The sequence below is a fragment of the Barbus barbus genome, assembly GCF_936440315.1.
Source record: "Barbus barbus genome assembly, chromosome: 18".
Lineage (NCBI taxonomy): Eukaryota > Metazoa > Chordata > Actinopteri > Cypriniformes > Cyprinidae > Barbus > Barbus barbus.
The window spans coordinates 3,580,669-3,600,438 of record NC_136746.1 but is presented as its reverse complement, the minus strand read 5'-3'; the positions used below and the strand labels follow the sequence as shown (position 1 = coordinate 3,600,438).

At 38.3% G+C, this 19,770-nt stretch overlaps 2 protein-coding genes across 2 annotated transcripts; one reads left to right on the top strand and one right to left on the bottom strand.

Moving 5' to 3' along the window:
* Window positions 1-3,649: 3,649 nt before the first annotated feature.
* LOC306883980 (kelch-like protein 31) lies at window positions 3,650-9,416 on the bottom strand. Its single transcript, XM_079439564.1, has 3 exons — window positions 9,300-9,416; window positions 6,725-7,927; window positions 3,650-5,630 (listed from the first exon to the last, which is right to left on the bottom strand). The coding sequence occupies exons 2-3, from the start codon at window positions 7,897-7,899 to the stop codon at window positions 4,898-4,900; spliced, it is 1,908 nt and encodes a 635-aa protein (XP_079295690.1). The 5' UTR covers window positions 7,900-7,927; window positions 9,300-9,416; the 3' UTR covers window positions 3,650-4,897.
* A 548-nt stretch (window positions 9,417-9,964) lies between these two features.
* On the top strand, window positions 9,965-17,108 carry LOC306883982 (elongin-A-like). Its single transcript, XM_079439566.1, has 11 exons — window positions 9,965-10,327; window positions 11,697-11,753; window positions 11,823-11,935; window positions 12,075-12,738; window positions 13,085-13,187; window positions 13,296-13,457; window positions 13,546-13,643; window positions 13,857-14,037; window positions 15,227-15,350; window positions 16,161-16,264; window positions 16,871-17,108. Exons 1-11 carry the CDS (start codon window positions 10,241-10,243, stop codon window positions 16,930-16,932), a joined length of 1,755 nt encoding a protein of 584 aa, XP_079295692.1. The 5' UTR covers window positions 9,965-10,240; the 3' UTR covers window positions 16,933-17,108.
* Window positions 17,109-19,770: the final 2,662 nt, after the last annotated feature.

Genomic DNA, 19,770 nt, shown 5'->3' with positions numbered 1-19,770 from the left:
GGTTCAGGTCAGAGGACTGGAATGGCCAGCAGAAGCTTGGTTTTGTGCTCAGTGACCCATTTTTGTGTTGTTTTTGAGGTTTGTGTTTGGATTATTGTCTGGTTGGAAGATCCAAACATGGCCCATTATAAGATTTCTAACAGAGTCAGTCACATTGATTTTTTATCTGTTGGTATTTGATAGAATCCATGATACCATGTGTCTAAACAAGATGTCCAGGACCTCCAGCAGAAATATAGGCTCACAACATCAAAAATACAGCAGTATATTTCATTGTACACATGGGGGTACTTTTTATCCCTGTGTTCACCAAACCCATCTTGAGTGTTTGCTGCTAAAAAAGCTCATTTTTAGTTTCATCTGACCATAGAAGCCAGTCCCATTTGAAGTTCCAGTCGTGTCTGATAACTGAATATGCTGGAGATTGTTTTTGGATGAGCTAGGAGAATTTTTCTTGAAACCCTCCCAAACAACATGTGGTGATGTAGGTGCTGTTTGACAATTTTTTTTAAGGTTATCTGACTCAGAGACTCAAATATTTTCTGCAATTCTCCATCTGTGGTCCTTGGAGAGTCTTTAGCCACTCAAACTCTCCTTCTCACCGTGCATTAGGACGATATAGACACACGTCCTCTTCCAGGCAGTTTCGTAACATTTTATGTTGATTGGAAATTCTTAATTATTGCCCCGATGGTGGAAATGGGAATTTTCACTGCTCTAGCTCTTTTCGTAAAGCCACTTCACTAATGTGTGAAGCTCAATTATCTTTTGCTGCACATCAGAAATATATTCTTTGGTTTTTCTCATTATGATGGATGATTAAGGGAATTCGGGCATTGTTTTCCCTCCTATTTATATTTCTGTGAAACAGGAAGCCATGGCTGGATAATTTCATGTTCATAATCGCCCTGGAGTGCTCAAAATTGTGAATATGAATGGGAATATACTTCAGAGATATTTTACTCATAAGAATTTCTAGGGGTGCCAATAATTGTGTCCAACGTGTATTTGAGAAAAACGTTTATTTCATAATGAGATTTTCCCCAATTTTCAATTGTTTTAGTTCAATGAAAGGTTAGATTTTTGTGATTTTTTTAAGATCAATAAGATTAATAATGCAGGTTTATTTTCAGAGCCTTCTTTGGTCATATTTACCAAGGGTGCCAATAATTCTGACCACCACTGTATCTATCTATCTATCTATCTATCTATCTATCTATCTATCTATCTATCTATCTATCTATCTATCTATCTATCTATCTATCTATACAGTGCCCTCCATGACAGTAAAGACAAAATTGCTCTGTTGGCTGTGGAGTCAAGACATTTGCAAATATGATTAAAATATGAATATGATCTCTTGCACACAATCACAGCAGTGAGTCTGTGACCCATAGACATCACCAGATTCTTGGTCTCATCTTTGAAATACTTTTCCCAGCCTTTAATGCAGCCAATTCCAATTGTTGCTTGTTTTGGGGAGTTTCTGCCTTTACTCTCCTCTTCAGCTGGTGAAATTCATGTTCAATCAGATTTAAATCTGGAGATTGACTTGGGCAATCTAAGACTTTCCATTTCTTTGCCCTTATAAATTCCTTGACTGAACTGGCAGGGTGTTTTGGGTCATTGTCCTGATGCAATATGAAGCACTTCCCAATGAATCTGGTGGCATTTTCTTGAATATTGGTAGGCAAGATGGTTTTGTACCCTTCCAAATTCATTCTGCTGTCATCATACATTAAGTCATCAGTAAAGTTGAGAGGGCCTGTTCCAGAGACAGCCATGCATGCCCATGCCATGACACCACCTCCACCATGCTTTACAGATGAGGCTGTATGCTTGGGATCATTGCAGTTCCCTTTTTTTCTCCACATTAGTGCTTTCCCATCACTTAGATAAAGGTTCATCTTTGTCTCATCGGTGCATAAACACAGTTCCAAAACTCTTCTGGCTCACCTTTGTGCTTTTTTTGCAAACTCTACTCTTGCCTTTCTATTTTTGGTGCTGGTCAGAGGTTTGCATCTTGCTGTGTAGCATCTGTAATTCTGTGTCAAAGTCTCCTGAGGACAGTAGATTGTCAGAGCATCACCCCAGCTTTCTGGAAGTTGTTGGTGATTTTACAGTCTTTTAGGATTCATTTTCACAGCTTTTATGATTTGTCTGTCATCAATTACTGTTGTTTTCTCAGCCGATCAGGGCTCGTATGGGTGCGTTTCCCAAAAACAACTATGGTCACAAGTTCCGTTGTTACCAATAGCGTTCAGTGGAACTAACCACCATAGTTAGCTAACGATGCTTTTGGGAAATGCACCGCAGGTCGTTGTTGGTTTCTGGTGTCGCTGGTGGTTTCCAAACTCTTGATTTCGCCATGCCCTTTGTTTTTGCTAGAGCTCTAACTGACTTCCTCTTTTCTTTTAGCATCCAAATTGCTTGCTTTTCTCTCAAAGTCAGCTCCCTTGTCTTCATCCTGGTTTGTGTGTGTCTTCATCGAATGCAAGATTCAGAATACAGAAGTAATGGATATAACTGATACGACACATTCCCTGCTTTTAATATGTGAAGAATTAATGCAACAGGACACAGCTGATCACTTAGAAAGACCTGTGAGGCAACTGCTCCAATACTTATGCTCACATCAGATAGAGGGAGGAAACTCTAAAAGTGCTGAACTTCTTAGCTGGTAAAACATCTGTGTGTTGAAATGGCTAATAATAAAATGTGACATTCTGTAGTTTTGTCTCATATTCATCTTTTAATCATATTTGTAAAGGTCTTGACTCCACAGCCAACAGAGCAATTTTGTCTTTACTGTTCCAATACTTTTGGAGGGCACTGTATATATATATATATATATATATATATATATATATACACCATATATAACCATTAAATAACTTAAAGCATGTTCCTGAATCATTATTTTGAGTTTTTATAAAACCTTCCATTTAGAACGTTGCAGATGTGTTTGTGTGACCCATATACTTTATATTGAAGATGTCAATAATGTGAATGGGATAAAGCAAATGGGGTTATTGCTATTAGATCAGGAGTCACCTCTTTTATATTCACTTGTCATCGTCATAATTATTATGCATTTTGCATTGTCATGCTGTCTAGCTGCCACTCCAACACCCATTATGTTTACTTAGTGAACTGGAAAATCTAGCAGTAAAGAAATTTAAATTGTCATCATTTACTCACCCTTGAGTTGTTCCAAACTTGTATGAACTTCTTTCTTATGCTGAACACAACAGAAGATATTCTGAAGATTATGGGTAACCAAACAGTTGACGGATGATGTACCCCATTGACTTCCATTGTATGGAGAAGAAAAAAAACATGGAAATCATTGGAGACCATCAAATGTTTGGTTAACCATATTCTTCAAAATACCTTCTTTTGTGTTCAGAAGAAAAACATTTACTGTATACTGGTTTGGAACAAGTGGAGGGTGAGTAAATAAAATAATTTTCATTATTGGGTGAACTGTGCCTGAAGCCTTTTGTAGTGCTTTACGCAGCTATTTCTGTGCCACTAGCTTCACTAAACAGAATGCAAAAGTCTTTCATTGGTCGGACAAACAGGTGTGAATGAAGGAAGTATGCCTCTCTCTCTAGTCATTGTTCAAAATAGTTTCCAAGAAAAATGTCAATAGCAACATTTCTTTATTATTTGCTTTATTATTTGACATCATGTATTACAGTATATTGTGAGTACTATCCATTGATTTACCTTCAATAAGCAATACCTTATTAAATGTGTCCAGTTGTGGCATTTTTCCCCCTATCATACAATTTTTTCTAAACAAAATATTAAAAATCATGAACCATCAGGAAACAAAGCATATTTTATACTTGTCCTCTTGATGGTTCAGGCCAAAACTTTTTTTTCACAATTATTTATTCTCTCAGTTTACAAAATATACCACCACTTTATATCCTTTTATGTCCTATTCAGTGTTCTTCACATCATCACCCACACCATCATAGTGTCTGTTTTTTTTTTTTTTTTTTTTTTTTTCAAACAGGGTCACAACTAAAATGATACAGGTCTGAGGATATGTGTCCTTCTCATGTGGACAAATGATCCTGCCAGGAACGCTGCTTATAATTAACTTGCTTGATTTTCCAAGAGCCAGCAGCACTTTGTCGGTGTATTACATGATCAAATAAACTGCCTGGCTGTATGAACACCTACTCCTCATAGGTTGTAGGTGTAACCTGTTAAAACCTGGCTTTCTCAAGCAATCTATACAATCTATGCTCCATTGTGTACTATCCTAAATAAATATGTACTACATGTTCACATGTGTACAGTGCAAAAAGAATGGCATCGTTGGAAAATAATGCAGTAATAAGTATCTGCAGTCATTTTAAAGGTTATTTCATTGTTTGTTGATCAAAGGACAATGTCTAATATGTCTGGACACATTAAGGGACCAATCAAATCATAACCGGAGAATTGGCCCCACTTGGAAAATAATTTCCCAATGAAAATTATAACTCTTGATTTTACAAATATGTGTTGTTTGTATGCGTTTCCTTTTCCATAAACCTTATAAACAATAAATATACCTCCAAGACAAATCTCCCTGAATTTTCCTGTTCCCACAACCTACGAACCATCTTCGAAATGCATCCATCTTTAGTTGTTTTCAAATCGCTTTAATGTTAAACATAGTGGATTATATAAATAATTGTTACTTTGTATGCACAATTGAACTTTTCATTTTATATGTTGTGACTTGACATCCAACATTTCCGAGATTGCCACGAACTGACAATTAATCTTGGTATCTGTGAGTAAAATTGGCTTTGAACAAACAGTAAGATAAAAATTTGTAAAATTTTATTACATTTAGCAACTCAAATACATTTCCCCACTACTCGCTCGCTGCTTATATACTAACTGGCGCTGACGATACAGAGCTGGCCCTCGACTCTCGTGTTTTGCGTGTCGGGATGGTGACAACAGAACATGAGATACCAACCGTTGCCTCTGGCAATTCGTCATCCTCAGTCCATTCATTAAGATCGGGGTTATACACCTGAATGCATTTTTTATACTTCTTCTCAATCTCATTCCAGCCACCCAGGAGGTAAATCTTGTTATTCAAGGTGGCAGCACCAGCTGTGCTCACTCCCGTGAGCAAGGGGGTGACGTAGCTCCACTGGCCGGAGTGAGGGTTGTAACATTCAACTGGTAAGACGTCGACCCTCTCGCCACGGCCACCCAATTGGCTGCCACCGAGAACGTAGGCACGATCTCCAACGCTCACTGAAGAGTGCCATCCTCTCGGGGTGCTCAGGCTGTTCTTATCCTGCCAGCTATCGGTGGATGGGTCGTAAGAACACACAGAGCGAGAGTAGGCATTGTTAATGTAACCACCGCTAACCAAGATCTTGCCATCAATAACTGTGCTAGCGTGGCAACATCTAGGGACTTCCATTGCCGCTTTCATTTGCCATTGGTTAGAGGATGGAACATAGCACTCGACAGATGCCTGGCAGCCGTCAGAATTGCGCCCCCCTACAGCGAACAGGAGACCGTTGAAGGTGTTGAGGCTGAAATGAGTGCGCTTTTGAATCATGCTTGTCAGGTGGATCCATGTGTTGAATCGGGGGTCATATCTGATGAGGGAAACACTTGTGAGTGATGCATCACTTCGGAAAAAATACATGCTAGTAGACTTTAGACACTTAAAGGGACAGTTCACTCAAAAATGAAAATTCTGTCATTAATTACTCACCCTCATATCGTTCCAAACCCAGGCCCTTTCATTCATCTTTGGAACACAAATTAACATATTTTTGATGAAATCCGACAGATCTCTGACCCCGCGTAGACAGCAACACAACTGCAATGTTCCCAGGTCCAGAACGTAGTAAGGACATCATTAAAATAGCCCATGTGACATCAGTGGTTCAATTGTAATTATAATACTTTTTGTGCGCAAAGAAAACCAAAATAACGACTTTATTTAGCACTTTATTCTTCTACTCCAAATCATGTCTTCTGCCATTATCGAGAGTACCTCTGCACGTAAACAATGCATGCGCGTGGTGCTGCTGACGTAGAGCGCGCATGCGCTGCACCTTGTTTACATGCAGAGGTACTCTCGTTAGTGGCGGAAGGCATGATTTGGGGGAGAAGAATTGTTGAATAAAGTCGTTATTTTTGTTTTCTTTGCGCACAAAAAGTATTCTCATAGATTTGTAAAATTGCGGTTGAACCACTGATGTCACATGGACTATTTTAATGATGTCCTTACTACCTTCTGGACCTTTCAGTTGTATTGCTGTCTATGAAGGGTCAGAGAGCTTCCGGATTTCATCAAAAATATCTTAAATGATGCTATTTCAAGTTTTGCTTTGTCTTTGGAATGTTACAAGCTCGTAACAAAGAAAACAAGCAGTTAGTAAATAAATAGAGTGCAAGTCTAAAAGGCGAATAGAGAGTGCTAGTGTTAGAGGGTAAAATAAAGATGGAAGAGATGTGTTTTTAGCCGATTCTTGAAGAGATTGAGTTGGGCAGGTCATTCCACCAGGAGGGAACAGTTAATGTAAAAGTCAGTGAAAGTGATTGTGTGCCTCTTTGGGATTAACAATAATGCGCCATTCACTTGCAGAACACAAGCTTCTAGAGGCACATTAATTAATGACAGAATTTTCATTTTTGGGTGAACTATCCCTTTAAGCGATCGTATAGAAAGGACATCGGATACCTGATGAAATTGCTGACGGCATGTTTTGCTTGGTTCCTAGCATCATTCTGGTCTTCACCCCCAGCCACATAAAGGAAGCCGTCCAAAACAGCAACACACTGATTGAAGCTCTTCGCAGGCATCTCCGTCAGCTTGTTCCAGACACTGTCATCATCTCTGTAGAGAATGTCCTTGCTGAGAGATTTTTCGGTTAGGGCAGGCCGGCCTCCCACCGTGAGCAGCACTCGTTGGCCGCCACGTACCTTGGTTCTTCTGGATTGCAGGATGTTCTGCTGGAATGGCAGCAGGTGGTAATTCATGGCATCGACCAACAGACGGTGGCACTCAGAATCTTGCATCATTCTGGGAACGATCTGCACGTGACTAACAAGATCCTGGGGTGAGATGGTTCCAAAGCGGATGCTGGACAGCAGATCAGGAGCATACTTCAACCTCTTCTCATCGAAGTCTAACCACTTCGTTGCGATCTGGAAAGCTGTGAGCTCAGAGGGCAACTGAAGCGAGTCGTCCATGAGAAATTCGCTGATCTGCTCATAGGTGAGCTTTAGGAACTGTTCCATTTCGGAGAACTCTATGAAGTTCTCTCGCATGAACTTCTGAGCGGCCTCTTTCGTTTCTTTCAGATTGTACGTGTCGGCGATGTTGACGACATACATGCAGTTCTCCACGCTGATCTCCCGCATCAAGAAATCGCTGCACATCTTCACCAGAGAATGGATCTGCAACAGCATGGCTGCTGATATCGTGCTACCAATGGTGTACAAAGACAAGGTCAGTTTTCCAGAATAGGCATATGTGATGACTGTAGCCAGACCGACTGGGGACAAATCATTGAGCTCAATCTTCTTGAGGACTGGATCCTTCCTGAGCATGTTTTGGATGTACTCACTGCAGGAAGCCATCACGACCTTGTGAACGTCAAAGGATTTGGATTTGGTCGCTACAGTCAAATCACAGAGGAAGCTGTCTTGCCTCATGTGGCCAAGACCCTCCAAGAGGTTGGGTGCATAGAGTGGGTCAGTAACCTCCGTTGAGATACAACTAAAGCCGTTTCCACCTTCCAGGAGAGTGTTGAGCCCATTGATTTTGTTGGTGGGACTGTCCTCTACCATAATTGTTATCTCATTGATGTCAGCTTTGTTCTTCTTAGCGGCCTTGTTCTTTTTGGGTGCCATGACTGTAGTGATGGGTCACAGCCAAGACCTAAAAAGAATTTTGACAAAATAAGAACATATTATAAATCGAAGAACAAATTTGAACACATCTGTATAGACAAATCTGAACAAATCTATTACTCTTGACCTGTTAGCATGCAGGAGGTGACCGCTTTCTATGTGTACAGCATAATTTAACAAGCTTATTAAATTTTGACCAAATATACAACAATTGAAATATGCTAAACTTGTACTTCAGCGTATGGCGATCTATTAGCAACCATAATCTTGTATAAAAAGGAAGTTAACAAATATTCAAGACTACCATATGGGTGTAGCCTACCAAAAGTAATAGCTCAAGAATAAATGATTGAAAAAGCCATATTCATTGATCATATGAAAATGTATAGTTGGTTGCAATCCTGTTCTCAAACAATGTATGCAACATTTTAATATTGCGCCATATCGATTTTTTATTTTACAATCCTCTATGTATTATTAATTCAGCAATTTTGCATAATGCTTGACGTGTTTTCAGCAACAACAACAAAAAACAACAACACATTCTCAGACTGAACCAGTCCTCTTAAGTCTGTAGTGTAGTGACAGACTTTTCTCATATTTCAAAACCACGTGCAGTGTTGCTTAACTATTGGGGTCACTCCAACAAGAAGCAAAAAAAACAACAACTCAAAAACAAAAAGTTATCTCAGAAGTGTAAAGCTTTATACTAATGATCTTTAAAATACCAAAATTAACTCTTTAAGAGTTGTTTTCGCAGCATATCACCTCTGCATTCCTCTCTTTGCATCTGTCACAAGTTATCACAACCATGGCCAAGAATAGAAAGGCAGTGTACCATTGCTCTAAGGTTCCTTTTATAGACTAAGTCATTTAAACCCAGTTATCCTTTCAGTACTATAACTTATAACTTTATTTGTGAAGAACTGTTATTTTGTTAAAGTAAAATAATACTACTCCTAGGGTCTATGAGTGTTGTATTTGTACCAAGTTCACACACACACACACACACACACACACACACACACACACACACACACACACACACACACGTGTATATATATATATATATATATATATATATATGTGTGTGTGTGAAAAGAGGCTCCAATCAGAACAAATGTACAGCCTGATGAAACAGAAGAAACCTTCCCACTAACAATACATTACTCATATCTAAATATATTTTTTCATGCTGTAAAAAAAGCACCATTATTTTGGAGCTTTAAAAAGTAGAACCCAATACACTGACCTGAAGAACCTATACCAAGATTCATATAATCAACTCAAGAACTCATTTGTGCCAAAATGGTAATTGATAAGATCGTTGTTTGTTAAACTCAGGTGCGGTAATGAACCACCGAAAACGTTTTCCATGAAGACAAGTATAACGCACTTACCGATGTCGAGATGAAGTAGGTGGAGGAGAAGGACAGACTCGCACCTCCAAGTTGGTGTGCAGGAGAGAGAGACGCCCGTCAGAGGTCCGAATAGAGAGCCGCGTAACTCCTCCTCTCCTGCGCAGAGAAGAAGGGATTGCGCAAATAGCGCGGAGCGTTTGGTGCTCCGTTATTTCATCGAGGTCATAAATAATTAAACATGCTTTTGATGTAGTCTTTTACGAGAAGGAAAACCATAAAAACTTGAGAACGAAAAAAAAAACGGGGTTAGGGTTTATACAGAAAGCGCAACTGAATGGAACTGCAGGCGTCTCCACGAACTTAAAAATAAATTTCATTTTTTTTATTAATCTTCTTATTAATTTTTTTAGTTAAGAAAATTTTAAAAATACGAGCGTTTTTGGAAAGGTTCCATGTATGCTGACTATATTTATAAATTAATAATTTTATTAATGGGAAGGACCAATAGTAGCTGCATAAAGTAGGGCAGATTTATTTTGAAGAACTGCAAGCACTGTGAAGTTTTCATGTTACCTTTTAGGCTTTATTTACAAAAACTCAGCCAATTTCAAATTTAAATTACGTGATAAAATTTTCAACTGGGTAGACATGACAGCTCTACTCAACTTTCTGACGAGCATCCGGTGTTTGTGTAGGCTACACACACACACACAATTAATTCAGTAGGTTATGCGTTTGGTCTCTTTTAGTGTGCTGCAGATTTGATTAAAGTTGTAACTAACTGCTATATTGAGTAATCAGTGATTGCGTGCGTTTGTGTAGTGTTTGGGAGACATAGCCCCTGTCTGTATTTGTCCAATAGCTCGTGCGCAATGATTCTGAGGGGACTCTAGCCTTTCCAACAAGGTAATATATCGTCTCCGCCCATATAAAGGTGACGAAAACATATGGCGAGACTTTAATAAGCGCAGGTAAGGCGCATGCGAGGAGCTGAGATGGCCGCAGCTGATGTGAAAAAGGTTTTGCATTTAAAACATCAGCTGAAAGACTCCTGTGAAGGACACACGGTAGGATGCTGTGCAATCGTCAACAAAAAGGTTTTGTATCGTTTTACACAAATAATGTAAACAGGCTAAAAGTTAAAGCGGCGAGGGCAGGACAACACAAGCATTAACAGTGAAATGTCCAGCTGCTTGAACGCTTTTCTAGCAAGCAACTTCTTAAAAGAAGACTTTTTGTGAATTCTGTCATCAAGACAACACTTCTAATATCAGCATGTTTGAAATCATTTGGGTTGGAGGCCAAGACAGTTGGGCTGCGTTAAAACACCAGTCAACTAAATGATAAACTGAAAGGTTGAATTTTGTAATCAGATTTATCTTATATATGTCACAATTTTCATGTTTGCCGTTTCTTGATTTATTTATGTTTTGCTGTAATTGTTTAACTGTTTAAATTTCACTGTAAAGCCATTCCATGACCTATAAGATCAGCAATATAAGTGTGACATTACCCCCCTCTGCCCCCCTTAAATCTAAAGTTTGATTTAAATAAAAGATATGGTAAATTAATGGTATGACATTTTATTTATTGATAAATGCATACTCTTTGCACAGGAAAAAAAAATGGTTGTGAACCGTGAATAGAAAATGTAGTATGTAAGCAGCTGATGACAGGAAGGTGGGAGGTGATGGGGGGGGGGGGGGGGGGGTATGGACTTGAGAGGGGGTCTTTCTAAAAATAACACTGCAGTTGTCTCTTAGGTTGGCTGTCTGTCAATTTAGGCCATGAAGGGGGCAATGTGGCAGGGCTTGTTTTGCTTAAATGTAACATTCAACGTGTTGGAGACTTTTGGTAGTGCCTTGTTAAAGTAGTCTTTTGTTTATTGTGACCGCACAGTGCAGAAGCCCCTCTAGTGCACATGCGCAGTGCCTTGTATTTCACAGCCAGTGGGTGGCTGTTATTTCATTGCCCATTTATAGTCCCTTAGCTGAGGTTTCCCTATACATAGAGCGTGACCAGAGCGCTCACTCAAGTTCACATTTTTAACAGCCATGTGGAAATGGGCGGGATACACTGATTTATAATTCTGATCTGTATGTGATATCCACAACATATGGGTATTATTTTACTTTTTATATTACTTGCTATCAATGTGAAGCAAGATCTTGAACAAAACCTCTAACAAATAATGTTCTTTCCTAGTTTGTTGAAACATCTGCAGCCTAAGTAATGTTTGGATGATTGCTTCGATTTTTCTGACTGCTCTGAAGTTCTCCTTTTATTGTATAGTGCTAGTTCAGCAGCTTGTTGGAATTGAAATTCTCAATAATTTAAACAGAGGCAGTTTTTAAATTCAGAGTTTTTCTAAAACCTGGTAGTAAGTGAATTATTGCTTTGCCTTCGATTTATTTCATTTAACCTGTTCTGTTTCAGCTGCTGAAAATCTTGAAGAAACTTGAAGTATTGGACATCACACTTGAAATTCTCGCTGTAAGATCTTAATGTATTTTTGAAAAATAATTTTCACTATATTTTTCACTAATATTCATATCTTTGTAGGAAACAGGAATTGGAAAAGTCGTCAACTCCTTTCGGAAGCACGATGAGGCAGGAAAGGTGGCAAAAATATTGGTTAATCGATGGAAAACGCTTGTTCCAAAACACTCTATAAGGTATCATCTGGTCCTGCTACAAATCTGTAATTGAAAAGAAAGTGTTTTTTTTTTTTTTTTTTTTTGCATTTGAGATTTAATGTATTTCATGTGACATACTGTACTCCTGCTCTCCACTTTTTTTTATTCTTTCTTGCAGTTCGAGTGGAGGAAAGTCTGATGACTGCCTAACCCAAAATAAACAGCTGCTTAAAGACATTCAAGCAAGGAGTAAACATGAAAACAGACAACTTTCAGAGACTACCAATTCTAGGAAGAATACCAGTACTGAAAGGAAAATGTCACAGAATGTTGACATTAAATGCAAAATCAAGCCCAGTAAATCCAAAATCTACTTGAATGGGGACAAAAAGGATGAGCCAAAAAAAGATTCAAGTGTAAATCAGGGCTCAGGACGTGGCAAGGAAAAGACAAGTGGTGAGCACACAAAACACGAAAGCAAAAAGACTGACAAGGTTTCTGGCATAACAAAAAAACAGGAGAATACAAAGCATAAAAAATCTTTGAAAAGACCTGGAGCAACGCAAAAAGAGAAGAGTGGAGATGCATGCAAGAAAGAAAAGATGGAGAAGGCCACTGACAAAGTAGTAGCAATGGAGACTGGCATGCGTGCGGAGGATGGCTGTGAAACGCCTTCCATGTCCTTCGAGGCCTACCTGAGCTATGACCTTGAGCCTCGCAAACGCAAAAAATCCTTCAGTGTTGCTAAGAACCCGAAGAGACTTAAAACTGCCCTCAAAGAGAACTCTGGTGTGTCTCTTGTGAAGAAGAGCAAAGCAGTAACAGAAGACCCAATGACCATGGTATACAAAAAACCTGCATATGTTGCTTGTAGTTGTTTTTCTCCAATCCTTTCAATAAAATAAAACAAAAAATAGTTCTGCCACAATGAAAGTGTACTTCAAAACAAATGATGTTCTTTAGTCCAGAAAATCACATTGGATCAATTTTCCAAACACAGAATGACCAATGATGTTTAATGTTATTGATATCAAAACTGACACATGCATAGTCCAGTCGCTTTCCATTGCTTTTCATCCTATAGAAAAGAAACCAAAAATTGACCTGTTGTGTTTCATGGAAGACCAAGTCATACAGGTTTAAAACGATGTGAAATTGCGTAAATGCTAATTCATTTTTGAACTCCAGGTTCCTGAGCAGTCAGTGATGGACTTGCTAAACATTCCTTTGCCGTCCAGTTTTCCCGAATGCGAGGATGTTTCTCAGTATCAGTACTTCAGTGAAAAGAAAGGTGGGTTAAAGCTTTGCACCTGCTGGGTTTTTTTCATATGTTCTCAAATGCCAAAAGCTTGACATTGCAACAAGAGAAATTCTCTCCGCTATCTATTTATTTTCGTAGTGGATAGAAAGGTCATTGATGTCTGTGAAGAGGCCCCGGTCTTCACTGGACAAAGGCTGAAGAATAAGATGCAAGTGTACTCTGGTAGTAAGATGGCGTTCCTGCCCACCATGATGACGCTGTACCAGCAATGCATTCGAGCGCTGCAGAACAACATCGACTGTACGTGACTTGACATTGTGATCTTGCTCTCCATATTATTGCTTGAGGTCAGGTGAGCTTGGTTTTATAGATTTTGGCCTCTTTGCAGCTCTCTATGAAATAGGAGGTGTGCCATTTGAGATCTTGGAGCCAGTACTAGAGCGCTGCACGCCTGAACAGCTGCTCCGGATTGAGGAGTATAATCCAGTAAGAAGCTAACTGTCGTCTTTCATAGAGAGAATGCTGGAAACCGGGTGTGCCATATAGATATACATCTACTCTACCGGTCATGCCTTTACACACAGCTTTTTTATTATTCACATTTTGAATAATAGTCATGAACTATGAAATAATGGCATTGAAATGTGAAATAAATGAGATATTTGACTTCCCACTATACGTTTTGTATTTCTGACACAGGTGTACATTGGGGTGACGGACCACCTGTGGGAGAGACACTGCCAGAAAGACTTCAGAAACGCCCAGCTGGAGGAGTACGAATCCTGGCGAGAGATGTACCTCCGCATGTCCAAGGAGAGGGAGAGAAAACTGAAGCAACTCACAAAGAGCATCGTCTCTGCTCACTCCGGGAAGCCCAAAGGTAATTGGATTTGTGCTGTGCTCTGCAGTTTCTCATTACTCCTCGTTTCTTCCTTGCACGTTACGGGAATCGTTCAGCCAAAAATTCAAAGTTGCTGAAAATGTACTTCCGTTCCTTCTAGGGAACAGATTTGGAGGAATGTAGCATTACATCACTCGCTCACCAGTGGATCCACTGCAGTGAATGGGTGCCATCAGAATGAATGAGTCCAAACAGCTGATAAAAACATCACAATAATCCATAAGTAATCCACTCCAGTCCATCAATTAATGTCTTGTGAAGTGAAAAGATACACGTTTGTAAAAAAACAAAAAAACAAATCCATCATTAAAAAGTTTTACCTTTTAAACCATTGCTTTTGGCCAAAATTCCAGTCAATAATCCTTAATTCTTCATCCAGTGAAAATGTCCATCCTATTTCACCCTCTATTATGGATAGAGGACTCATATTTTAACTCAAAGCAATGGTTTGAAGTTAAAAACATGCAGCTTTTCACTTCATAAGATGTTAACTGATGGACTGGAGTGGTGTGGATTATTATGATGTTTTTATGAGCTGTCTGGATGCTGATGTTTCTGACGGCACCCATTCACTTCAGAGGATCCATTGGTGATGTAATGATAAATGTAACATTTTTCCAAATCTGTTCTGATGCAAATTCATCTACATCTTGGATGTCCTTAGGGACAGCAAATTTTCATTTTGGGGTGAACTGTTCCTTTAATGTCCCAAAGCAGCACGTTATAAATATTAAAATATCTACTGCTCTACAATAAAGTCGTGTTGCCCATTGCTGGCTTGTAGTACAGCAGATTTGGATTCCAGCCTCAAAGTTGCTTCCTCCTCCTGTAGATTGTCAGCTGATGTTTAATTCTACTGTCTAAGCCAGTACGTTAGACAGACGTTGAATGACTACTGGGAGATGATTTGTAAGTGTAATCTGTAAGCCTCATCTTTACGTGTTTCTCCAGAGCGGGAGCAGTTGTTTGTTGGTTAGCAGAGCTTGAGGGCTCATAAATGCAGTTACAAGGGCCAGTCTATGATTTTATTGCCATCCAAATCCAGAATGTCAAGAGTTTGTTTTTTTTGTTTGTTTTTTTTTTCTCCCACCACCTGCTTTAACTTTGCTTTGAAAGTCTGTTGATGCCTAATGTCACACAGTTTTGTGCTTTTGTTTTTCTATTTTAGGCAGGCAGGTGAAAATGGCGTTTATTCACTCAGCTGCTAAGCCACCTAGAAATGTGAGGATCCAACAGGAGATTCACGGCACGGCCGGCCCAGTGACACTACCTCACCCAACAGACAGAGCCAGGTCAGTTCAGACCAGATTAGGCTGGAAGTCAGCCCTTTTGGTGAAAGAGCCAGCTGTGCATACGTCACAGTTATAGAATTAATAAAACAACTGTGTAAATATCATCATGCAGTGCGAGGAAAAACAATGAGTGGAAGAATGCTAAAGGTACCAGTAATTTTCTACTGGGACATTTGTTGTTATAGTGGTAGTGCACCAAAAAAAAAAAAAAAATCCACTGCAGTGAATGGGTGCCGTCAGAATGAGTGTCCAAACAGCTGATTAAAAACATCACAATAATCCACACCACTCCAGTCCATCAGTTAATGTCTTGTGAAGTGAAAAGATGCACGTTTGTAAGAAACAAACGATTCCATCATGAAGACTTTTAACTTTCAGCCATTCACATCTCGTTTTAACTATAAACCAATTGCTTCTATCATTATACTGCTTTCTCCAGTGAAATAGTAATCTTATCTGAATCAGGAAAGACGTGCACAGATCAAGCACCGATGCAAGCAAAATTCTAAAGAGTTCTAAATAAATGGAAGAAATTTCTCCAAGTCATATTTTCTCATATTTTTGAGTGAACAGAAACTTCCTTTTGACCCTAAAACAACACGATGTGACACATAATGCATAATAAAACGCCTGTGAAATATCAATATGGAAAATTCCTTCATGTGAACATAGTTCTTAGAAACATACTTTTTTTTTTTTTTTTAAGAGTGGGAATTGAATTGAAAACAAAGGGTTTCCCCTTCCATTAGTGTCATGCTAGTCACTGCAGATGAATATCATTCACAGAAAATCTATCACTCCACTCCACAGTGGTGTGAAACCCAGTGAGATTCGGGGAAGATCTGGCTTCAGTGAGCCTTCAAAACCCTCCACGAACAACTCTGGCCAAGCCCAAGACCCCCGAAAGATTAAAAGTGAGTTTTCACATGTATTCAACTGTGCCTCTAAAGACCACACTTCATCCATATTCCAATAATGATCAAATCTGTAATTGTAATAATCAAAGCAGCACAAAACTGGCCTCTGGTAGTTTATCTGGACTGCAGATTTGAGCGCGAGACCTGTATCGCACATTACCAACAGTCAAACCGCTGAATGAACAATACTTCTACAGCATTTATTAATCTTCATGTTCATTTCAGCATTCACTAATGCATGATTGAAATCACAAGTTGTGTTTGTTAACATTAGTTAATGCACTGTGAACTAACATGAACAATGAACGACTGCGTTTTTATTAACTAACATTACATTACACTCTTTATTAATCTTTGTTAGTGTTCACTGTTCGTTCATGTTAATACATTAATGTTAATAATGACGCCTTATTGTAAAGTGGTGCTGCTTTATTTATACATTTCTAGAATAGCTTTTATTTTGACATTTTCATTTATTTTAAATCATTTGATTACATCGTTTATGCAGGAGCAGGTTTTGCAAGAGTTTCTTCTGAATGCTCTCATTGTTATGCTGGGTGATTTAGCTCATTTTAATGTGATTTTGGTCTTGTATGTTCACAGGAGTAGCGCCCATGATGGCAAAGTCCCTAAAGGCCTTTAAAAAGCAGCTTGGTCGCAGATGAATGTAGCAGATAATACTGAAAGTATATCATTCCTCACCCACCCTTATTGTCTAAACAGTTCGGAGTCTTTTTTTTTCCCCCAATGTAATTTGTAATTCCACAATATGCTTACAGTATTGATGAAATATGATCAACTTTGTACTTGTTTGTATGAACAATAATTGCACTTTGAAATCAAGCTGTCTCTTTGTATTTTTTTTTTTTTTTTCAATCATGACAGACACGGATTGAATTCTGAAATGAAAACTATAAATAACCACACAATCTGTTGTCTGCTGTGGTGCAAAAAGGTCTGCTCTCAAACCCAAGCGTGTTTGTCTCCATCTAGTGGATGTGGGAGGCTCTTTAAATCCACTTCTCTCCCAGACCTGGGATTCATTCTTAAATGGTGGATCATCTGTTTGGATAGTTGCAGATTTGTCAATTGCAAATAATAAAAAGGACTAGCCTTATTATCATGCATATACAGTTGTTAGAAAACTAAGCATATAATCTTAAAAGCAGAAACACTTGTATTAGTGTAAATTGATATCAATTGGTAATATGGCTAATACTACAAAAAAAATTTTTTTCTTTAAAATATAATATTGTCCCAGTTTTGTTTAAACTCTGGGTCCTGAAGCAAAAGCAGTTGAGGCAACGTTTGCACAACAGTTTTGTTTAGAAAATCTTAAGGTTCAAGAGTCCCACTGTCAAAGCAGTTTTCTTAAAAATGAACTGGGTGGTTAAATTAACAACATTGGTTTAAATATCAAAGAAACAATGGCTCCTTTTACAGGTATCTAAGCACCTGAGGAAATCAAGGTTTAATTTTAACGAGGGGGTTTTGCAGTGATTCTATTGAAGAACCATTTTGTTGTGCAGAACATTTTAATGATCCAAAAAAACATTATTATTTGTTTCCCCTTTGCACAGAGTATAATGGATTTTCTTTGTCAAACCATATATGCTTTTGTTTGCAGCAAACACACAAACCCTTACACTTTCCAGGGTTACACACCATTTGTCTGCTGTAATTCAACACAATCCTGCCACCAAACTATATCCTCCCACACTACAGCAAAATGTGTTCATTCACATTCTTAAAATCTTAAATACAAAAGCCCAAACTCAGTATCTGCACACAGCTCTCAAAAAACCACTATCATAACTGTGGGACATGTCACACAGAATTTTGACAAATATATGAGTGAATTAACTCTCTTTGAGGGAAATGTTTAAAACCCAAGTAAATGTATTTGTGCAATATAAGCTACAGGCAGAAAATGTAGGATGTACCTTATAAGTCTAATAAATCCCGGAAATGATTGGGTCACAATGGATCGGGTGTTTAGCAGACCACATCGTTTCAGCTGATATTGCTTGAATGACAGATCTTTGCAGTGATGCTATTACTGGCTGTGTGTATTGCTTCAGGAAGTGTTACTTGTTAATATTTATTTCAATTGTATCCATAGGTGGGAAATAATGCCTCAATTAGACTGAGTAATGGACGATGGGGATGCTTTCAGACCGGCTAGATCTCAAACTTTTACTAAATGTTTTGTGGTTCATAATTGTCTCGCTGTTTAGACTGTGCTGGAAAGCCTGTGAGTGCATGTTGAACGAAAAGGGCTAAGTGTGTTCAGATTGATTGATTGATCCTCAGCAGACAAGCTTTTTGTTTTCTTTTTAATAGTCAATGCTTGAAGTTTTATGAAAGTGTCTTCCAAAAATAAACGTACCCTGAAAAGTGTCTCTCCAATCTTTCTACATAAGCATGATGTGTTTCAGTGTGTCACTGAAAAAACCGCCGACCTGTGTGCAATATGGTCTTTTGCACAATTTATAGAAACACAAAATTCAATTGACGGTGACCTAATTGTATAGGATTTGTGTTGCAAACATCGCAGCAGGTTTTGAGTCGTCAGCTCTGTTCATACTAGACTCTAGAGCACAGAACTTGTCAAGAAGTTTACTAAATGGCAAGCAAATTAGTAACAAGCAATTAGTGCTTCAAGACTATTTACTCTCAATCTATTCACTGAAGAAAATTAAAACAAGACTGGATATTTTTTTCCTTACTCTTAGCAGTTTATAAGTTACTATCCTCTTAGGGAACAAAATGAATGTGTGCCATTTTTAAACCTGAGATGAAGATATGTTATGATGCTTTATATTGTGTGTATGCTGTTTTAATTTATGGTATCAATAATGTTACAAGCCTCAGGTCTCAATTTAACCCATGTAATGTAATGACCTCACATGTGAAGTACAACCTTGTTGAATCATTGTTCCAATAACATCAAAAAAAAATCTTAAAGGGATTGGTACAGTCAACAAGTTTTTCCTGTAGGAATCCATTTCATCTGTTGCTGGTAATTTTGTTTTATTAGAGGTCATGCATGTTCACGATTACATAGTTTAAAACTATTGTTATTATTATTTTTATTATTAAAGATAATAATGATAAACATCTAATAAAAGATGTTATACATTTTCTGTTGTTAAAAATCATGACTACGTCAAAATACGAAAAAAGAGCAAATAATGCAACCTGCTGCACTGCACACTTCTAAATCTGGCGGTTTTGTCTTTTTCATTTAAACTTGTTTATATTTATTTATTTATTTCCCCCCAGGCTCTCATTTAAACCTGAAAAAAAGAAAAAAAAAAGAATGAGAATCAGAATGAGCTTTATTGGCCAAGTATGTTTACACATACAAGGAATTTGTTTTAGTGACAGAAGCTCTACAGTGCAACAGAGAGACAGCAACAGCACAGGACACAGATAATAATAATAATAATATACAAATAGGCAATGTACGAAGCAGCAAAAACGCAATATATAATATAGAC

Coding starts and splice junctions, on each gene's coding strand:
- LOC306883980 (XM_079439564.1), bottom strand. CDS start 7,899: ATGGCACCCAAAAAGAACAAGGCCGCTAAGAAGAACAAAGCTGACATC. Junction 5,631..6,724: donor GCCGTCAGCAATTTCATCAG/GTATCCGATGTC, acceptor TTCCCTCATCAG/ATATGACCCCCGATTCAACA.
- LOC306883982 (XM_079439566.1), top strand. CDS start 10,241: ATGCGAGGAGCTGAGATGGCCGCAGCTGATGTGAAAAAGGTTTTGCAT. Junction 11,936..12,074: donor GTTCCAAAACACTCTATAAG/GTATCATCTGGT, acceptor TCTTTCTTGCAG/TTCGAGTGGAGGAAAGTCTG. Junction 13,458..13,545: donor GCTGCAGAACAACATCGACT/GTACGTGACTTG, acceptor GCCTCTTTGCAG/CTCTCTATGAAATAGGAGGT.